Here is an 18,299-nt window from a genome sequence, read left to right on the forward strand (position 1 = left end):
CAGCCTGGGCAAGACAGCAAGACCCTGTCTCTATAAAAACAAACGAATCAATGACATTTTTCACATAAATAGAAAAAATATCCTAAAATTTGTATGGAATGCTAAACTCATTCAAAAACACCCTCTCAGAAACACTGAGAATAATGTTTGATTAAATATCTGGGCACCCCATGGCCCACTGATAAAATTAACTACCACAAACACCAAAGCCGAGGCTCTTAACAATATAACTTCTGCAATAGTCTTTAATGGAATCAGCAGAGCCACAGCTTGCAAATTTTCAATGCCCTCACAGGCCTAATGGTACTCTGAGTTTGGGAGGATTGAGCACCATTTCAAAGCTCTATTTTGATAAAGAGTTTTTATGTGGGCAACACTTACCTTTCCACTCCTGGGGTTTCCACTGAGAGAAAAGACTGTCCACCCACCCCTAGATAGAAGTATTGGGGTGAATACTTTTGTCCCCGCCACTTATACTTTCATAATCAGACTGGCCACATTGTCAGTAGCTACCTCAAGAGCAAGAGGAATCACCCTGTCTTGGCCTCTCATACTTGCCTATGCCCCAGCCTGGTGGGGAAAGAGAGGGTTTGGGCTACTTGTCTCCTTATGGTCCTCAGAACATATAATACTTGTGACAGGCCCTGCCAAACCTGTGCTTAACTTCAGCTTCTTAGCCTAGGAGTAGGTCAGTAACTCATGGTCTAGAAGCCAGGGTATACGCTTGAGAAGGGAGACAAATGGCACCACTATCTTCTCTAATCCAATATAATAGTAATAGAGCTGATTCTGTATTTTGACCCTCATTTGGCTCCTTCAGACAGTCTTCAGTTGAGTAAAAATCTGAAGGGAATGAGAGTAAAATGGACTCCAACACATTAATAAGCATCAAACCTCCAAGATTCCAAGGGTATTAAGAGGTCACCCATGTTCCTGACTCCTAGAACTGCTGAATCACACTGGTGAGACCCTTTATGAATACTTCCAGAGGAAGAGGAAATACGGCCACTTTTACAACACTGCTGATGCTGTGTAAGTCCTTTTCACTGTCCTTCTTTTTTATGTGTGTGGAAAAGACCAGACCCTTACACATCTCAGATCCCCTACTCTATATTAGGTAGTACAGTCAAAGCCTCATTATAACCAGTTAAGATTATATTGGTAGCCCCCAGTAAGCCCTGCCTCCTTGCATTCATGCCTTGTGTAGTTCTCTCCCACTTGCATCTGGGCGGGCCTATGATTTGCTTCAACCAACAGAATGCAGTAGAGTTGGTGCTGTGCCCACTGCAGGCGTAAGCCTTAAGATCTGGTGACTTCTGCTGTTGTGCTCTTGGGAGCCCTGAGCTTCCATGTAAGAAGTTCGGCCATGCTACAGGAGAGGCCATAAGGAGACTGTGCAACCAGAGCCAACCTAGAGAGAAAGAGGTCCTGAGATTACATGGAGAAGAACCGAGGAATCTAGTCAACAATGAAAACCAATAGAAGAATGAGGGGTAAAAGACACTCTAGTAATCTACTCTTCCCCTTCCCCAGCAATCCCTAGGCTTCCCAGAGCACCATTTGTGAGAAGAAAGGGGATGACAACAAGTTTAATTCTAGTCACAGTGTTGTCCCTAATGAGCTGTAGGTAAGTCACTTCAGCTCTATAGATCTGGTGGGGGACAGGGTCAACTAAATCTCCATGCTTCTGGCAGCAATAAAATACGACTCTCTAAGTAATCAGATGCATAACAAAGAACAAATCAGATGATGCCCCGCAACCTGCAATCCATGCATCCATTTGGAGTAATCAAACCAGTCATCACCATGAAATATCACTTCTCTAAATGCTGGACTCTGTGCAGCCTGGATCACTTCAAAAACAGCAGAAACACCCTCTAAACTTAATACCCTTATTCCAGGTGAACCATGTTGTATCAGGCTTTTGCTCAGTGGAATTGTTTGGATTTGGGATATGATGTGATGTGCACTATTAATATTAAAATGTACCATGTTGTCAAATGATTCAACAGTAGAAATAAATCACATATTGGTGGGTCCATTTATATATAGGGAAAATGCCTAAATGTGTCTTCGAAAACAAATATGCTATTGAGGCACACACATACACACACGTATATGTACATATGTATCTTTTACAAGCAGAATGTGTAACTTCCAATCAGCCAATAGCCCATTCTGAAGCATCAAACCTGCCTCCACATTTGTATTTTCTGAACTTATCAAGTCCTTCCTACATTGTTCAGTAAAATGTGTAGGTTCAACCTGGCTGCCCTTGACATGATTTATTCATTGGCTCTCCTCTGAAAGTTCCCCTGCGTCCCAGGTCTTTGATGCAAATTAGCCAGATTCTACTGCTGATTTCTGATGCCTTTTTACCCTCTAAGGGTCTATAGCTGCAAGAGTGTGTGCAATTAAGTGTAAGGTTTCCTAAATTCAACCTTCCTCAGCCCACACAGTTTTCCTCTGGTTCATAGCATAAAACAAACATTCTCTAAAAATTTAAAAGACTCCCCTCCTCCCCTTACTGTGTAAAGTTTCTCCAACTGATGAGGCATGAGCCAAACTACACTGCGGTAGTCAGAAGTGTCAAAATCATTCCAAGCCTGCCATTTGCCCATAAAGCATAACACAGACATATTCTCAAGAGAAATTATTAAAAATTGCTTTTCATCAAAATTACCACAAATAACAAAGGCAAAACTAACTAAAGCAACGACTTAGAAAAGTGACTCAGTTTGGCAATTACGCAGATAAAAGCTACATTCAGCAAGCAGTGCACACAAGTGTACTGTTCCCTGCCAACACTGGTTATTTGGAGGGCTACAGTAAATATTTCACAATACACTTCTAATAACTTGAGATATTTTAGTCAGAAGAGCACATGTCTTCCTGACATTTTAGAATTAGAATTATAGATTTCTAAGGATATCGGTACTCTTACAAAAAGGAAGTTTGAGGCCGGGTGCGGTGGCTCATGCCCAGCACTTTGGGAGGCCAAGGCGGGCGGATCACGAGGTCAGAAGATGGAGACCATGGTGAAACCCCATCTCTATTAAAAATACAAAAAATTAGGCAGGCGTGGTGGCGGGTGCCTGTAGTTCCAGCTACTCGGGAGGCTGAGGCAGGAGAATGGCGTGAACCCAGGAGGTAGAGCTTGCAGTGAGCCGAGATCATGCCATTGCACTCCAGCCTGGGTGACAGAGCGAGACTCCATCTCAAAAAAAAAAAAAAAAAAAGCAGGTTTGAGTAAAAATATACTTTCCTTCTTTTAGAATAAAGAATTGAAAGATAATGATTGAGATAAATGAGAATAAGTGCTATGTATTTTTACTATATAAAGACCAGAAAACAATAGTTTGATTTACCTGAACCTAAATAAAATCCATACCAGAAATTACTTCAAAAAAAAAAAAAAAAGACAGATCAAGGTTATTTAGGAGAATGGAGAGGATGGAATGAGAAACAAGAAATTAAATCAGTATGATATACCCAAATAAAACATCTAAAATCTTAACATCAGCGAAAGTCATCTTGTGGCTCTATCGTGATTTTCAACAATAAAGTCTCATGAAAATGACTCTTCTAAATTGTCAAAAGCCTAATCTTTGCACAAAACAAACTGAACTCTCAAGAGATTCAATAGTTATTTGCTTTCTTTGATTTTAATATCCTACAGAAATACATTTTTTATTAAGTCAGTAAATTACAATGGAGAGAGAGATTTCAACTTCAAAAGCAAACTCAAATACTTCATTTATTGGGTAGTTACCCCTAAGTACATGATATCAAAAGCATGACCTCCATCTTCATTCAGCATCAAATTAATTTTAAAACAATAAAAACAGATGAACCAGTTTCACAAGAAGTATGGAAGAGAATGAAAATGTGTTGAAATATACAGACTTTTATTACTGAATGATATTTTACTTAAGAAATAAGAGATCAGTGATATCTTGAATTATTGCTAAGAAATATTTGTGTAATCAATTGTTTAAAAGTGTTTCAATAGATTAATCAATCCATTTAATGATTGATTCTATATATATATTTTTTTTTTTTTTGAGACAGAGTTTTGCTCTTGTCACCCAGGATAGAGTGCGATGGCACAATCTTGGCTCACTACAACCTCTGTCTCCTGGGTTCAAGCAGTTCTCCTGCCTCAGCCTCCTGACTAGCTGGAATTACAGGTGTGTGCCACCATGCCCAACTAACTTTTGTATTTTTAGTAGAGATGGGATTTCACCATGTTGGCCAGGCTGGTCTTGAACTCCTGACCTCAGCTGATCCACCTGCCTCAGCCTCCCAAAACGCTGGGATTACAGGTGTGAGCCACCGTGCCTGGCCTAATTCAATAGATTTTATTCTCATTTTTACAGTCTTAATAATTTCTTAATGCACATCTGTATATATTATAGACAATTTGAACAAAAAGTATTAGACCATAATCGAATAACACAAAAAAATTCACTCTCAGAACTCAAAAAAAGTGATGACTCAAAGTAAGCAACATAAAAATATTAATGAATGCTAGAAAAAGGGTTTTTTTGTTTTTTTTGGTAAGTTGGCTTTACATTTGTCTCCTGTGTTATTTTAAGGAAGTCAAGTTGTCTCTGTTTGCAGATGACATGATTTTATATTTAGAAAACACCATCACCTCAGCCCAAAATTTCTTGAACTGATTAACAACTTAAGCAAAGTCTCAGGATACAAAATCAATGTGCAAAAATCACAAGCATTCCTTTACACCAACAATAGGCAAGCAGAAAGCCAAATCATGAATGAACTCCCATTCACAATCACTGCAAAGAGAATAAAATACCTAGGAATACAGCTAACAAGGGATGTGAAGGACCTCTTTAAGGAGAACTACAAACCACTGCTCAGGGAAATAAGAGAGGACACAAACAAATGGAAAAAAATTCCATCCTCATGGATAGCAAGAATCAATATCATGAAAATGGCCATACTGCCCAAAGTAATTTATAGATTCAATGCTATTCCCATCAAAATACCATTGACATTATTCACAGAATTAGAAACACTATTTTAAATTTCATATAGAATCAAAGAAGACCCCATATAGCCAAGACAATGCTAAGCAAAAAGAACAAAACTGGTGGCATCACACTACCTGACTTCAAACTACACTATAAGGCTGTAATAACCAAAACAGCATGGTACTGGTACCAAAACAGACATACAGACCAATGGAGGAGAACAGAGACCTCAGAAATAAAACCACACATCTACAACCATCTGCACTTTGACAAACCTGACAAAAACAAGCAATGAGGAAAGGATCTCCTATTCAGTAAATGGTGCTAGGAAAACTGGCTAGCCATATGCAGAAAACTGAAACCAGACCCCTTCCTTACACCTTATACAAAAATTAACTCAAGATGGATTAAAGACTTAAATGTAAAACCCAAAACCATAAAAACCCTAGAAGAAAACCTAAGTAATACCATTCAGGACATGGGCATGGGCAAAGACTTCATGAAAAAAATGCCAAAAGCAGTTGCAACAAAAGCCAAAATTGACAAATGGGATCTAATTAAACTAAAGAGCTTCTGCACAGCAAAAGAAACTATCATCAGAGTGAACAGACAGACTACAGAATGGGAGAAAATTTTTGCAATCTACTCATCTGACAAAGGTCTAACATCCAGAATTTACAAGGAAATTAAACATATTTACAAGGGAAAAACAACCCCATCAAAAAGTGGACAAAGAATATGAACAGACACTTCTCAAAATAAGACATTTATGCAGCCAACAAACATATGAAAAAAGCTCAACATCACCAATCATCAGAGAAATGCAAATCAAAACCACAATGAGATACCATCTCATATCAGTCAGAATGATGGTTATTAAATAGTCAGGAAACAATAGATGCTGGCCAGGCCGTGGAGAAACAGGAATGCTTTTACACCGTTTGTGGGAATGTAAACTAGTTCAACCATTGTGGAAGACAGTGTGGCAATTCCTCAAGGATCTAGAACCAGAAATACTATTTGATCCAGCAATCCCATTACTGGGTATATAACAAAAGGAATATAAATCATTCTACTATAAAGACATAAGCACACATATAAAGACACATGCACATGCATATTTATTGCAGCACTATTTACAATAGCAAAGACATGGAACCAACCAAAATGCCCATCAATGATAGACTGGATAAAGAAAATGTGGTACATATACACCATGGAATACTATCCAGCCATAAAAAGGAATGAGATCATGTCCTTTGCAGGGACATGAATGAAGCTGGAAGCCATCATCCTCAGCAAACTAACCTGGGGACAGAAAACCAAACACTGCATGTTCTTACTCATAATTGGGAGTTGAACAATGAGAACACATGGACACAGAGAGGGGAACAACATATGCCGGTCCTGTTGGGGGTGGGAGTAGAGGGGAGGGAGCTTAGAGAATGGGTCGATAGATGCAGCAAACCACCATGGCACATGTATACATATGTAACAAACCTGCACGTTCCGCATATGTATCTCGTTTTTTTTTTTTTTTAGAAGAAATAAAGAAAAAAAAAGAAACATTAAAAAAAAAAAAAAGACTTGGACAGGGTATAGCACCAGAGTGAATGGGAGGAATCTCAAAGCAGCTCTCTGTTTAATACAACTATTTGAGTAACTACTGTGTCCCAGGCATGGCAGGAGTGTAGGGGACATGCTTGTCCATTTTTAAGCAATGCCCAGTTTCCCTATCTGGCTTTATCTGCCCCACTCTACATATCACAAAATTCCATGTCCTACCCCCTCCACCCAGGCCCCAGTCACAGAAAACTAGGCCTGGAGTGGACCGCTGGCCAAACAACCAATAGTCAGGGCTGGACCAATGAGATTCTCTCCCCAGAACAAAACTCAGACAACTAAAGCTGAGAGATCCGTAGAGCTGAGCATGTATCTTTGACCACATGCATGCTGATGAGTAAAACGAAAAGTGGTCTTGAGAGAGAAACAGGGAGCTCAGATACACAGGGAAGCATATATGAGGCCATTTGAAGGGCGAACTGGACAGACAGAAAGACAGGCAGATGGGCAGAGATGGATAGATGGAGGCAGAGACAGCAGAGACAGACAGCAAAGAGACATGGACAGTGGCAGAGACAGCAAAAACAGAGACGGTGATGAAGACAGATGGTAGCCGGTGACAGAAGGTGACACAGATTAAAGGTAGACAGTGACAGAGACAGGCAGGAAGACAGACAGATGGAGAAAGGAGAGGAGACAGTGAGGGAATGAAGGGACGCGGGAGTGAAAGACCAGGAGAGGAGAGAACATGAGAGACTGAGGGGAGAGAATAAGACCAAAGGCCAGAGAGAGACACAAAAAGAGAAGAAGAAAACCAGGAAACTGGAGATACGGTGTTACTAGAGACACGTGAGAGGTACAGATTGGGAAGCTGGAGGGGAGGAGACATTTTAAATGAAGAAAAGATGGAGGAAAGCGGCCACTCAATGAAGTCAGGCTGGAGCACAGTCCTGGAGTGCTCCAGCCAGGTGGGAAAGCATAAAGGAGAATTTCATCTGACATGAGAGTGACTAGAATTTAGGAGCTCTTTTTTCTTTAAAAAGTATCAGCTATCATTTCAAAATGGCAAATGCAGTATACACACTTATTTCCTCCTTCTTGAATGATGAAAAAAGATGGAAATGGGACGTGAAAGTATTCTATCAAGCTTGTAGGTGACCAACTCACTGAACTGAAAAGCAAGGGCAGGCACATACTGCCTGCTTCAGGCAGAACACAGGTGTTTTTTTGTGTTGAAAGTAGTACCTAAGTGCACATCCCCTCACCAAATTCACCGCCATGACTGAATGGTCTGCACAAAATGTTAAGAAACCACTTTTGGTTCATGCCTGTAATCCCAGCACTTTGGGAGGCCGAGGCGGGCGGATCACAAGGTCAGAAAATCAAGACCATCCTGGCCAACACAATGAAACCCCATGTCTACTAAAATACGAAAAATTAGCTGGGCATGGTGGTGAGCACCTGTAGTCCCAGCTGTTCAGGAGGCTAAGCCAGGGGAATTGCTTGAACTCAGGAGGCAGAGGTTTCAGTGAGCCGAGATTGTGCCACTGCACTCCAGCCTGGTAACAAAGCAAGACTGACTCCATCTCAAAAAAAAAAAAAGGACAGAAAGAAACCACTTTATCCAAAGAACAAGTAATTGGCTTTCTCAGCCAGGGTCTTGGCAGCAAAATATGACATACTCAATGGGTAATTTGAGGAATGTTTAATAAAGGAACTATTTACAAAGGTGTGGGAGAGGTATAGGCAGTAGTGTGTTAGCAAGCTGACTCTGGGAAGAAAACAGTCCCGATTTATAACATTGGCCAATTTCTAAGGTGTAAATACCTTACACCTTGGTATAAGCAGTTTTCAAGCTTCCAAAGCGAAGTCCCTGAACCAAGAATAAGGAAGAGATGCACATAATCACATCTTAAGAGGTAGAACCAGCCACTTGCAGCCTGCTCCAGCACTCCACTGCGGAAAACTCCAAGATATTAGTAACAGCTGGAAGCTTTAAGTCTCCAACCCTACCCAAACCCAAAGAGAGCAAGCTGGAGACGGTAAGCTTTAATCAGGGGAAAACAGCTAGGCTAAGATGACCTCGTGGGAGAGAACAAGGAGAATAAGGACTACAACCTCTCTCTTGCTTCTCATTTCATGTGATGTACCCCACAAGCTGAAGGCAGCCAAAAGCCAAAAAGCAAGGAAGGCTACAGGTGTACTCTATACAGGTCAGCCTCCCAACCTCCAACAAGAGACAGGCTGGTAAAGAAAAGTGTGGTTCTAGGGAGGCAAACAGAAACTATTCAGTACCTTGGCCCACACAGAGGCTTAAAGCACAGCCTTAATGATGACAGCATAGAAGTCTAATATATTCAGTCCTGATAATGCTGAAAGGAAAAGAAAGCAAATAAAATAAAAACTTAAATATCAATTTAATGGAAATAAATATAGTCTTATCACTCAAATTAACTCCATTTTCTTTGCATGGCCCTGAAGTTCTAGCCTAAGACGTATTTTCCAACTTCATTCTTAATACAAATCAAAGTTAAGCCATAGATAAATATCAGTAAAATTTGCCAATACAGTATCATCTTTCAAATGCTGACTCCAGCACTCTGAGAATGCCAGTGGAGGGTGTCTAAATCATTGCTTTAAGGGAAGAAAATGGAGACGGAAGGCCATTTCTCTTCCTTACAGAAGCACCTGTTGTGATTGCAGAACCTTTAAAAGGCTATGGGAAATGATGGCTTTTAGTCACTCTCAATTAATAATTACATTAATAATTAAAGCATTGACTCAGTTAATTTCAGAACATCAGTTTTTTTTTGTTTTTTTTTTTTTTTTTGAGACGGAGTCTCGCTCTGTCGCCCGGGCTGGAGTGCAGTGGCCGGATCTCAGCTCACTGCAAACTCCGCCTCCCGGGTTCACGCCATTCTCCTGCCTCAGCCTCCCGAGTAGCTGGGACTACAGGCACCCGCCACCTTGCCCGGCTAGTTTTTTGTATTTTTTTTAGTAGAGACGGGGTTTCACCGGGTTAGCCAGGATGGTCTCGATCTCCTGACCTCGTGATCCGCCCGCCTCAGCCTCCCAAACAGAACATCAGTTTTATGCAACATAGGACTGATCAAAAGAGTTGTCATTTTAATTTACGTAATGAACAATCAGTATGAGTAAGCAAATTGACTATTGGCGTAACTCTGTAATACCTAATCAGGAGAATTTTAAGTGGTTTTGTCATTAACAGGAGTGTTTCACTGTTAGAGCAGAAACTGTGAGAATCAAGGGAGATGCTGAAGTTGGTCAGACTGTGATCTGTTCAGCAAGACCACACTTGCAGCAGGGCGCAGTGGCTGACACCTATAATCCCAGCACTTTGGGAGGCTGAGGCAGGTGGGTCGCTTGAGCCCAGGAGTTTGAGAACCCCCCGGACAACATGGCAAAACCCCATCTCTACAAAAAATATAAAAATTAGCTGGGTGTGGGACCAGGCACAGTGGCTCACACCTGTAATCCCAGCACTTTGGGAGGCCGAGGTGGGCGGATCACGAGGTCATGAGATCAAGACCGTCCTGGCTAACACGGTAAAACCCCATCTCTACTAAAAATACAAAAAATTAGCTGGGCATGGTGGCAGGCTCCTGTAGTCCCAGCTACTCGGGAGGCTGAGGCAGGAGAATGGCGTGAACCCGGGAGGTGGAGCTTGCAGTGAGCCGAGATTGCACCACTGCATTCCAGCCTGGGCAGCAGAGAGAGACTCTGTCTCAAAAAAAAAAAAAAAAAAAAAAAAAGGCTGGGTGTGGTGGCACATGCCTGTAGTCCCAGCTACTCGGGAGGCTGAGGTGGGAGGATGGGAGGATTGCTTGAGCCTGTGAGTCAGAGGCTGTAGTAAGCTGACATTGCACCACTCCAATCCAGCCTGGGTGACAGAGTGAGATCCTATAATATCTCAAAAAAAAAAAAAAATTGCAGTTGCCTAGAGAACAGCCAGAGCATCAAACAAATTCCAGCATCTAGGATGTACTAAAAACTCACACCAATGGATGAGCAACCCAAGACAGCATGCCAAAGAAGACAGAGCAGTGGGATATCCCAGAGGAATAAGGTTTGTTTAAAAAAATCTCAACCGCATTAGAACAAAATGTCACACATTCTGCAATCTTCTTTTAATTCACTTACGGGATCTGGTCATCCCACACCCAACCTCACAAAAAAATAAATAGCTATAAAATCTAAGAATAATTTTGGGTGAGGTGTTTATAAGGGAAAAATATGTAGTAAGTGTTGAATCATTATAACATCCCTTAAATCTTTGGAGAGGTTTATAAAGCATGTTGGCCTCCGTCATAGATTCCTCTGTTAGACCCAGCATCACAAAAGCTGTACTCATTTTGGCATTCCTACTTGTTAGCACAGTATTGGGCACCTAGGAAGTCCACCGTGCTTATAAAACTGAACCATAAGCTAGCCTTTGCTTTTTGTTTTAATTTTCCATTGAGTTTTGATTCCTCCACTAAATCTGTGCCTTTCCTTCTGTCATTTTGTTTTCATTTCAGTGAAACAAATATAAATCATTCACTTCCTAGTTCCTTCTCCCTTCCAGCTCTAATTCTTGCATAATATCTGTCCCCAGGGCTTAGTGCTTCTCAAATTAAGAAAATGAATCTCCTAAACACACACACCCAAAAAAAAAAAAAACCTACCACACTTGCATGTACCCTTTGCACATAATTCTAACTGTACGAGTCTTTCACACGTCATCGTCATTTACAATCATGTGTGAGGGAGCTCCTCCGAGAGAATAGTTCAACCCACAGTGGATACTGATGCCTCCCAAAGGGCAAGAACAAGTTTTGTTTTCATTTCATTTTGGTCATGTGCTCCTATTAACATAACTCTCAATGACCCTGTTTTATTAGTTACTAGATTGTTTGGGCAACGCCACTATTAAAGACAAAAGAAGAAAATGCCAAATGCTGGCAAGGATGTGCAGTGATGGAAATGCTTATACACTGCTGGTGGGAGTGTATATTAATATAAACCCTTTGGAAAACTGTTTGACAGCATCTACCGCAGTTACACATGTGCATCCTAGATATATACTCAAGAGAAATGTGGGCCCACAGGTCCCAAAAGACATACTAAGAATGTTTGTAGCAGCATTAATAGCACAAAAGTGGAAACAATCCATCAATGGCAGAATGGATACAATGTGTAGTACAGTCATACTATAAAGAACTATGCAGCAGTGAAAACACATCAACAGGCCAGGTGCAGTGGCTCGTGCCTGTAATCCCAGCACTTTGGAAGTCCAAAGTGGGTGGATCACAAGGTCAGGAGTTCAAGACCAGCCTGACCAACATGATGAACCCTTGTATCTACTAAAAATACAAAAATTAGCCAGGCGTGGTGGCGCGCGCCTGTAATCCCGGCTATTCAGGAGGCTGAGGCAGGAGAATTGCTTGAACCTGGGAGGCTGAGGTTGCAGTGAGCCAAGATCCCACCACTGCTTGGATGACAAAATGAGACTCCGTCTCACAAAAAAAAAAAAAAAAAAAAAGAAAGAAAAGAAAAGAAAAGGAAGCAGTACATGCAACAACATGGAGGAATTGCCACCCGACAAAAGAATACATGCTAGATGATCCCATGTATATAAAGCTCCAAAACAAATAAAAATTTGTTTATTAACTATAGTGTTTTTTTTTAGGAAAGCAAAACAAACTGGTAAAATTATGAGGAAAAGCAAGAAAGTGATTACCATAAAATCAGGAGATGCCACCCGTTGGGAGAAGAGTGAGGGAGAAGAGTGAGAGTCTTAGGATCAGGAAGGCTTTGGGGGCTTCTAGAGGGCTGGCAAGACCCTATTTCTTGACACAAGTGGCGATGACATACAGTATCACTTTATGGAAATATGTTAAGCTGTACAAAATTGTTTTATGTGCTTTTCTATTGGTGGTACTGAACAACTAAAAAGAAAAAGATTAAAAGGGGAGAAGAATACAATACAAAACTTATCAAAATTTTTTAAAGGTTTGCAGCTGGAAAAAACAGTGGGCTGTCAGTTTTGTTCCACGGAGCAGACTGCAAATAAGTGGTAGCTATAAGAAGACAGATTTTGGTAAGAACAAACGACAGCAACAAAGGGAGGAGGAAGAGGCAGAAAGAAGAGAAGAGAAAAACAAGGAGTGGAGGCAAAAAGAAACACAATTATACTTGCTTACAAACAGAATATTCCTCATGAGAAAGTGAGGGTCCCATCACTGAAGCTAGTCAAACACAGGCTGGAGGACCATCCGGAGGGATGTTCTGGAGAGGATGCAAACAGTGGAAAATGAATTGTATAGCATGTCCCCCCAGAACTAAGATTCCGTCATTCTATTTTTCTTTCTCAACAGTTACGGGTGTGGCCACTGAGAGAAATAGAAAAAATTAAAACCAAGAAAATCATGGTCCAAATATCCTAAATGTATAAAGCAGATATTCTAGTAGATTTTAAAATGTTTGTTTACAAGCCATTAACTAATCAAAAATAAAGGGAAGGGAAGAGCTTCAAGGTAATGCTCAAGGAACCACTCCCAAATGAGGTCCAACCATAAATGAAGAGCTGGCATTGGAAACAATGAAGTGGATTCAGTTGACCCACAGTGTTCCTCAAATGCATCTATTCTTTTAAGATAGATTATTAAAATAAATGGGTTACCTAAAAGTCATGGAATTTGGAAGCTTTATTTCCTTAACATTAAATCACAAGGCTTCAGCCTCTCAATCCCCCATCTAACATCAGCCAATAGATTTAACGTTTTGACACTTTCAGAGAAAGATAGCTGAGCCTTGGCTGAAGACTGTCTTAGAATATTTTGCAAGAAAAAACAAGCACTGCTGAGCTGGTGATAATCCAGATTATCATCCATTCCCCCTTTTAGAGGCACAATGGATTTTAACCAGTTTTCTGTTTTATAAATATTACCATGGCTCAAAACATCTATGAGGAGACACAACATTACTCGTGGCTCTCATCCTGTTTGCTAACTAATTATATCAACAACCTGAACCAACTTAACACTATACAAAAACACAGCTGATTTAGCAATCTGTAAATTATACATGTACATAAATCTGTACTAAAATGTGCTGTGTTTCACTCCTGCTAATGTGCATGGATTCTTACTGGCACCTACAATTGTTTGATATAGGTTCCCGAACACTAAAACATATGTTCTGCCCAGAATGGGACCATTTAGAGCAATATTTTTGTAGTTTCCTGGCACTAAGGTCTGCCAGCCTTCCTAAGACAGATCTCCTATTTGCTTCAGCGAACATTCTGACAACAAGTGCCTGCAGATTTAAGCAACTATCAAAAAATACTCTGTAACAACACTTTCCATCCATGAACATAAAGAGAAACGGGCTGGTTTTGCCTATGTGGCAACAAAGCCAGTAGGATTTAAAATGATCACTGACATGACCATAAGCAAAATCAAATAAAATATGGAGTATTAATTATTTCTGCTGCCTACTTATGGCAATAAAAAAAACCAGATAATTATCAAATCTTTCCTTCAAATGGGATTCAAAGTGTACCAAAGAAAGTTAAAGTCAATTTTAGTACCAGCAAGACTAGTAAACACTTTAGAAATGTTTTTTAAATACAGTGACAGGCCTAAACAGTTGCAGCCAGTCAACACTGTAAAATAGGGGCAAGAACCCTGGACCAAGATTCACTAGAATGTAATTTGCTAATCACAAGGAGGGTTTCTTGTTTACCACTCTATCCTCAGTGTTCCATAAATACATTCAATAAATCTTTGTTGAATGAATAAACCAGTAACAACTACTGGCTAGTCCCTGATCTGTCTCTAATTGCCTTTTCGTAACTCTGCCTCTTACTAACTGTAGGTAAATCACTTAACCTGAGGATTCTTAGGTGAGTTTTAGTTTAAGGATTTTAGTTCCTTAAATTCTAAAATGGAGACACTGCACCTCCTCTACTAGCTTATGAGGATCAAAGGCGATATTCTATGAAAAGTGACTTGGTACTTTATAATGGGGCACACAGATGTTAAGTACCCATTATCCCCGCCTTTGCCTTCAGCTAAACCACTGACAAAGGTGAACAGACTGCATTTCCTTGAAATATAATTAGCCTCTCCTTTGCCCTATTATTCTGTTGAGATGTAGTAGTGTGGCTGTTAGCCAAGATGGATGTTGTTCTTGTTGTTATAGCATTTTATTTAATCTCCACTCGGAAATTATGCTTCTTGAGAGAATATAATGGTAACACGAGGAAAGTGTTTTTGCATGGTGTACCATAAAGAATATGACCTTGGATTCAAATGGTTTGGGGCCTCATCATTTCTGCCCTTAAATATTTGAGGAAAGTCTCTTGCATCAGTTTCCTTATTTATACAATGATGGGGAAGGAGAGGCAGACTAGATAATAATTAAGGTCTGTCTCTTCCTACAGTTCTATGATATTCCAGACATCAGATATTCAAATAACCCAAAACGAAGTCAGTACTACTGTTCATTATCATATAAGAAGTTTTTAAAGGGTGATAAAAATAGTTTCACAGACTAAATCATAAAAGCTGGAGAAATAATAATGCTGAGAGCAGGATATATGATAGATGTCCTCTAAGGAATACCAGCCTCGGGCATTGTTTGCTCTGCCACTTTGAATAAGCCACTTACTATTCCTAGGACTCAGTTTTCTGATCTGTAAAAGAGGAACATTAATACTGCACAGGACCACTGGGAGAAAACACCTAATAAAATGATCATAAAACATTGCTTTTCCAAGGTAAAATGCTATTTTAATACCATAATGTCCAAAAAAAGGGCTCATGGATTTTAGAACGAGACAATCAATATCTTTAAATAGACTTTTTCCACCACAGTAAAATAATATAATGCACGCAGATATTGTGATATTTCTAGGAGTTCGCATTTTTCTTCCATTTGTGTTCAGGAAATATTATAAAAAGGATCACCTTTTAAACATTAAGTGCTATATTTCAAGATGAGAATCATTTCTTCTGAAATAATAATTTTAAAAATTCATCGAACTCTCCCAAGATGCTTCATTTTTGTTGATGCTATTCGTTTGGTTGGTTCATTGAAATCAACCTGCTGAAACTAATGTTGAAATGACAACGCCCATCCTAAAAATATTTCCAGGGACTTATTCTAGTCACATTCTATGCTTACAGAGGGAAAGTGGCTCTAATAAGATCAACTAAACTAGACAGTATTCTGCCTTCACAGCTCCAAGATTCTTAAGGTTCTCTTACAAACCCAAGGCATCTTGTGACTTTTACATGTAAGTTTCTCTTCCTGCTCCCTCCACTCAAAAATATACACAGTATACTTTCGGGTTTCCCCTCTAACTTACAGGGTACTGCCTCTTTACTGAAAAACAGAATTGTCATTGATATTTATGAGGAAGTTGGTGTCACTGACAATGGGATAACCAAATTTACAAGATTGTCTCCATACTCCTTAATAGTCCAATAAAAATAGCAATAATAGCACAGTAACTCTTAGTTATTTTATTTAAAAATCCATGAACACCTCCAGCTTTTTTATGGCAAAACAGTTCATTGTGGCTGTTCACATAGTAATTATCATCCCCAGGTAATGACTGTGACCTTGACCTAAAAGCCACCTTAGTTTGAATAAGGAAGACCTTGAAAGGAAAGGTGACTGACCAGAAACACTCTTAGGAGGCACACAATGAAGAAATGATCATTTCTAAGAAAGTACTTAAATAATATATGATTATTTGCTATGTTAGTTGATGTGTTTTATTATAAGATAAACTTAAATCACTGTTTAATTAAAGAGTATTTATTAGTAGCATAAGTCACTTTTCATGCCCTTCCCCTGAATCCCTAACTAAATCCAAACAGAATCTCATCTGAAATCGTGATATTTACACATTATTAAAACCCATTTCCTAAGTTAGCTCCTCATGTCCCCCTGGTAGAAGAATGTCATCTGTTTCTGGAAGGGGTGGGGTGGGGGGTCTAGGAGTCTGCAAAGAGCATCTTATGCTTGGCTGTCTTTCAATGTAGCCGTTTGACGAGCTCGTGCGCTGCGTCTTCCAATTGCCAGGACTCCTATTTGCTCTGCAAGTGCTTAGCTGAGGTCTCTCCGCTGTGTCCAAAAGCGTTTGGAATTCTTCCTTACCATCCCTGCTCCTAGGACTCTTGCCTCTCAAGGTTTCATGCTACCGTCGATCTTAATGCCACAAGGAAACAGATGAGTGCTGATGATCAGTTTATTGGGTAATGGATCTATTTACAGGTTTCGTGAGATTGGGAATTTATAAGTGAGCAACACTTAAGGGTGGCATAAAACAGTTGTGGGTTTGGAAGACAGGAAATATAACAGGTTTGTACCTGTGACCATTTAGTCCGCTCTGCACCTGTGCCCTCCACTTCCCACCTGACGCCAGGAAAACCATCTGCCCCTCACTTCGAAGGTGAGCCTTAACTTCACCTGGAAAGGGGTGGGGGAGTGAAGGGGTGGAATTAGGCCGCCGACAGCACTTCCCCACACCTCGGACTTTTCAGTTGCAGGGATGGAAGGTGCAGGCAGCCGCATCCTCCCATTCTGAGGCAACGGGGACCGGGACTTGCCCGTCTCTACTGCTGGCTCTCCCTGGGGAGAGGCGGCGCCTCCGGGAGCCCCAGAGCCTTCGCGGAAGGGTGGGCAGTGCCGACAGGGCACGCGCTGCCGCTCCGGCTGCGGCCAGCTTTCCATCACTTTTCCCAGGACTTTGCTCAGCAGCTGTCACGCACCCTTGGAGATGAGAACGAGAGGGCACGAGAAAGGCCCAAAAGGCGTCCCCAGAAGAGCTCTCCTGTTAGGATGGGGACCCATCAGACCCCGCCCCGCCCTGCCCACCTTTCTCTGCCTCGGGGAGGCTGCCCTGGGTGCCCGCGCCGCGGCTCCTTAGCAGAGCTCGCGGGTTCTGCCGCATCTGCTGGCTCCGAGCGGCAAGAGGTTCTGCAATAAAAGCACGGATAAAACGCCCGGGTAATCGAAATCCGAATGCACCTCTTACCATTGGACCGCCGGACAATATTCTCCAGAAACGTGTTCTGCGGGGCCACCAGTCCCCTCCTGCCCCCAGCCATGGTCATCCTCCCAGCAGCTCAGGGTCCGGGGGGCGTCCTGGCGCGGCTTCTTACGACAGCAGGAAACTGGACTCGGGGCCCGCACGCAGTCCCGGCTCGAAGCGCCCCATGCGCCCCGCGGGGACCCGCAGGCAGGGCTGGCGGCTCCCTCCGGCTGCTACCCTCGCGCCCTCTTCGCGCCTCCCTCCCTGCGGCCCGCCTCGCGGTGCACTCGCGCCGGCCTCGGCTCGCTGCAGCCGCCTCCGGGTGGGCGGAGGGAGCAGCGGCGCCTGGGCCGGCGGCGCCCCCTACCGGGCTCGTGCCCCCCGCCGGCCTGCGGGAGACCAAGCTTTGGGGTTCCCGCAGAGGCCAGGAAGCGGCGGGCGGCCGTGGACCAAGGCTGGGACGGCAGCGCCACCCTCTGGGTACAGCCGGGAAATGTGTTCAGGATGTGCCTTGGATTGGGTGGAGAGGAGGGCATTGTGAGCAGCTTTCAGGGCGGATTCCCCCCGCTAACAAGTCTTGGGGTAGCGTGCTGATGTAACTCTCTTCCTTTGCTCTGTTTCAGGCCGGGGACCCCGGGACGTCTAAGGCTCTGGGAATACCTTCTTGCTTTCCTGGAAGGTTTGTCAGC

General features: G+C 41.9%; 1 protein-coding gene across 1 annotated transcript in view; it reads right to left on the minus strand.

Annotated features, from left to right (window-relative positions):
• KCNH1 (potassium voltage-gated channel subfamily H member 1) overlaps window positions 1–17,901 on the minus strand; it is a 435,865-nt gene extending 417,964 nt beyond the window's left edge. The window contains exon 1 of the mRNA XM_033197084.1: window positions 17,614–17,901. Within this exon, the coding sequence (XP_033052975.1) occupies window positions 17,614–17,692 (79 nt within the window). The 5' untranslated portion in view covers window positions 17,693–17,901. The remainder of the gene's footprint in view (window positions 1–17,613) is intronic.
• Between the last annotated feature and the right edge of the window lie 398 nt (window positions 17,902–18,299).

Source organism: Trachypithecus francoisi, unplaced genomic scaffold, assembly GCF_009764315.1.
Source record: "Trachypithecus francoisi isolate TF-2019V2 unplaced genomic scaffold, Tfra_2.0 Lachesis_group5, whole genome shotgun sequence".
NCBI classification, from domain to species: domain Eukaryota; kingdom Metazoa; phylum Chordata; class Mammalia; order Primates; family Cercopithecidae; genus Trachypithecus; species Trachypithecus francoisi.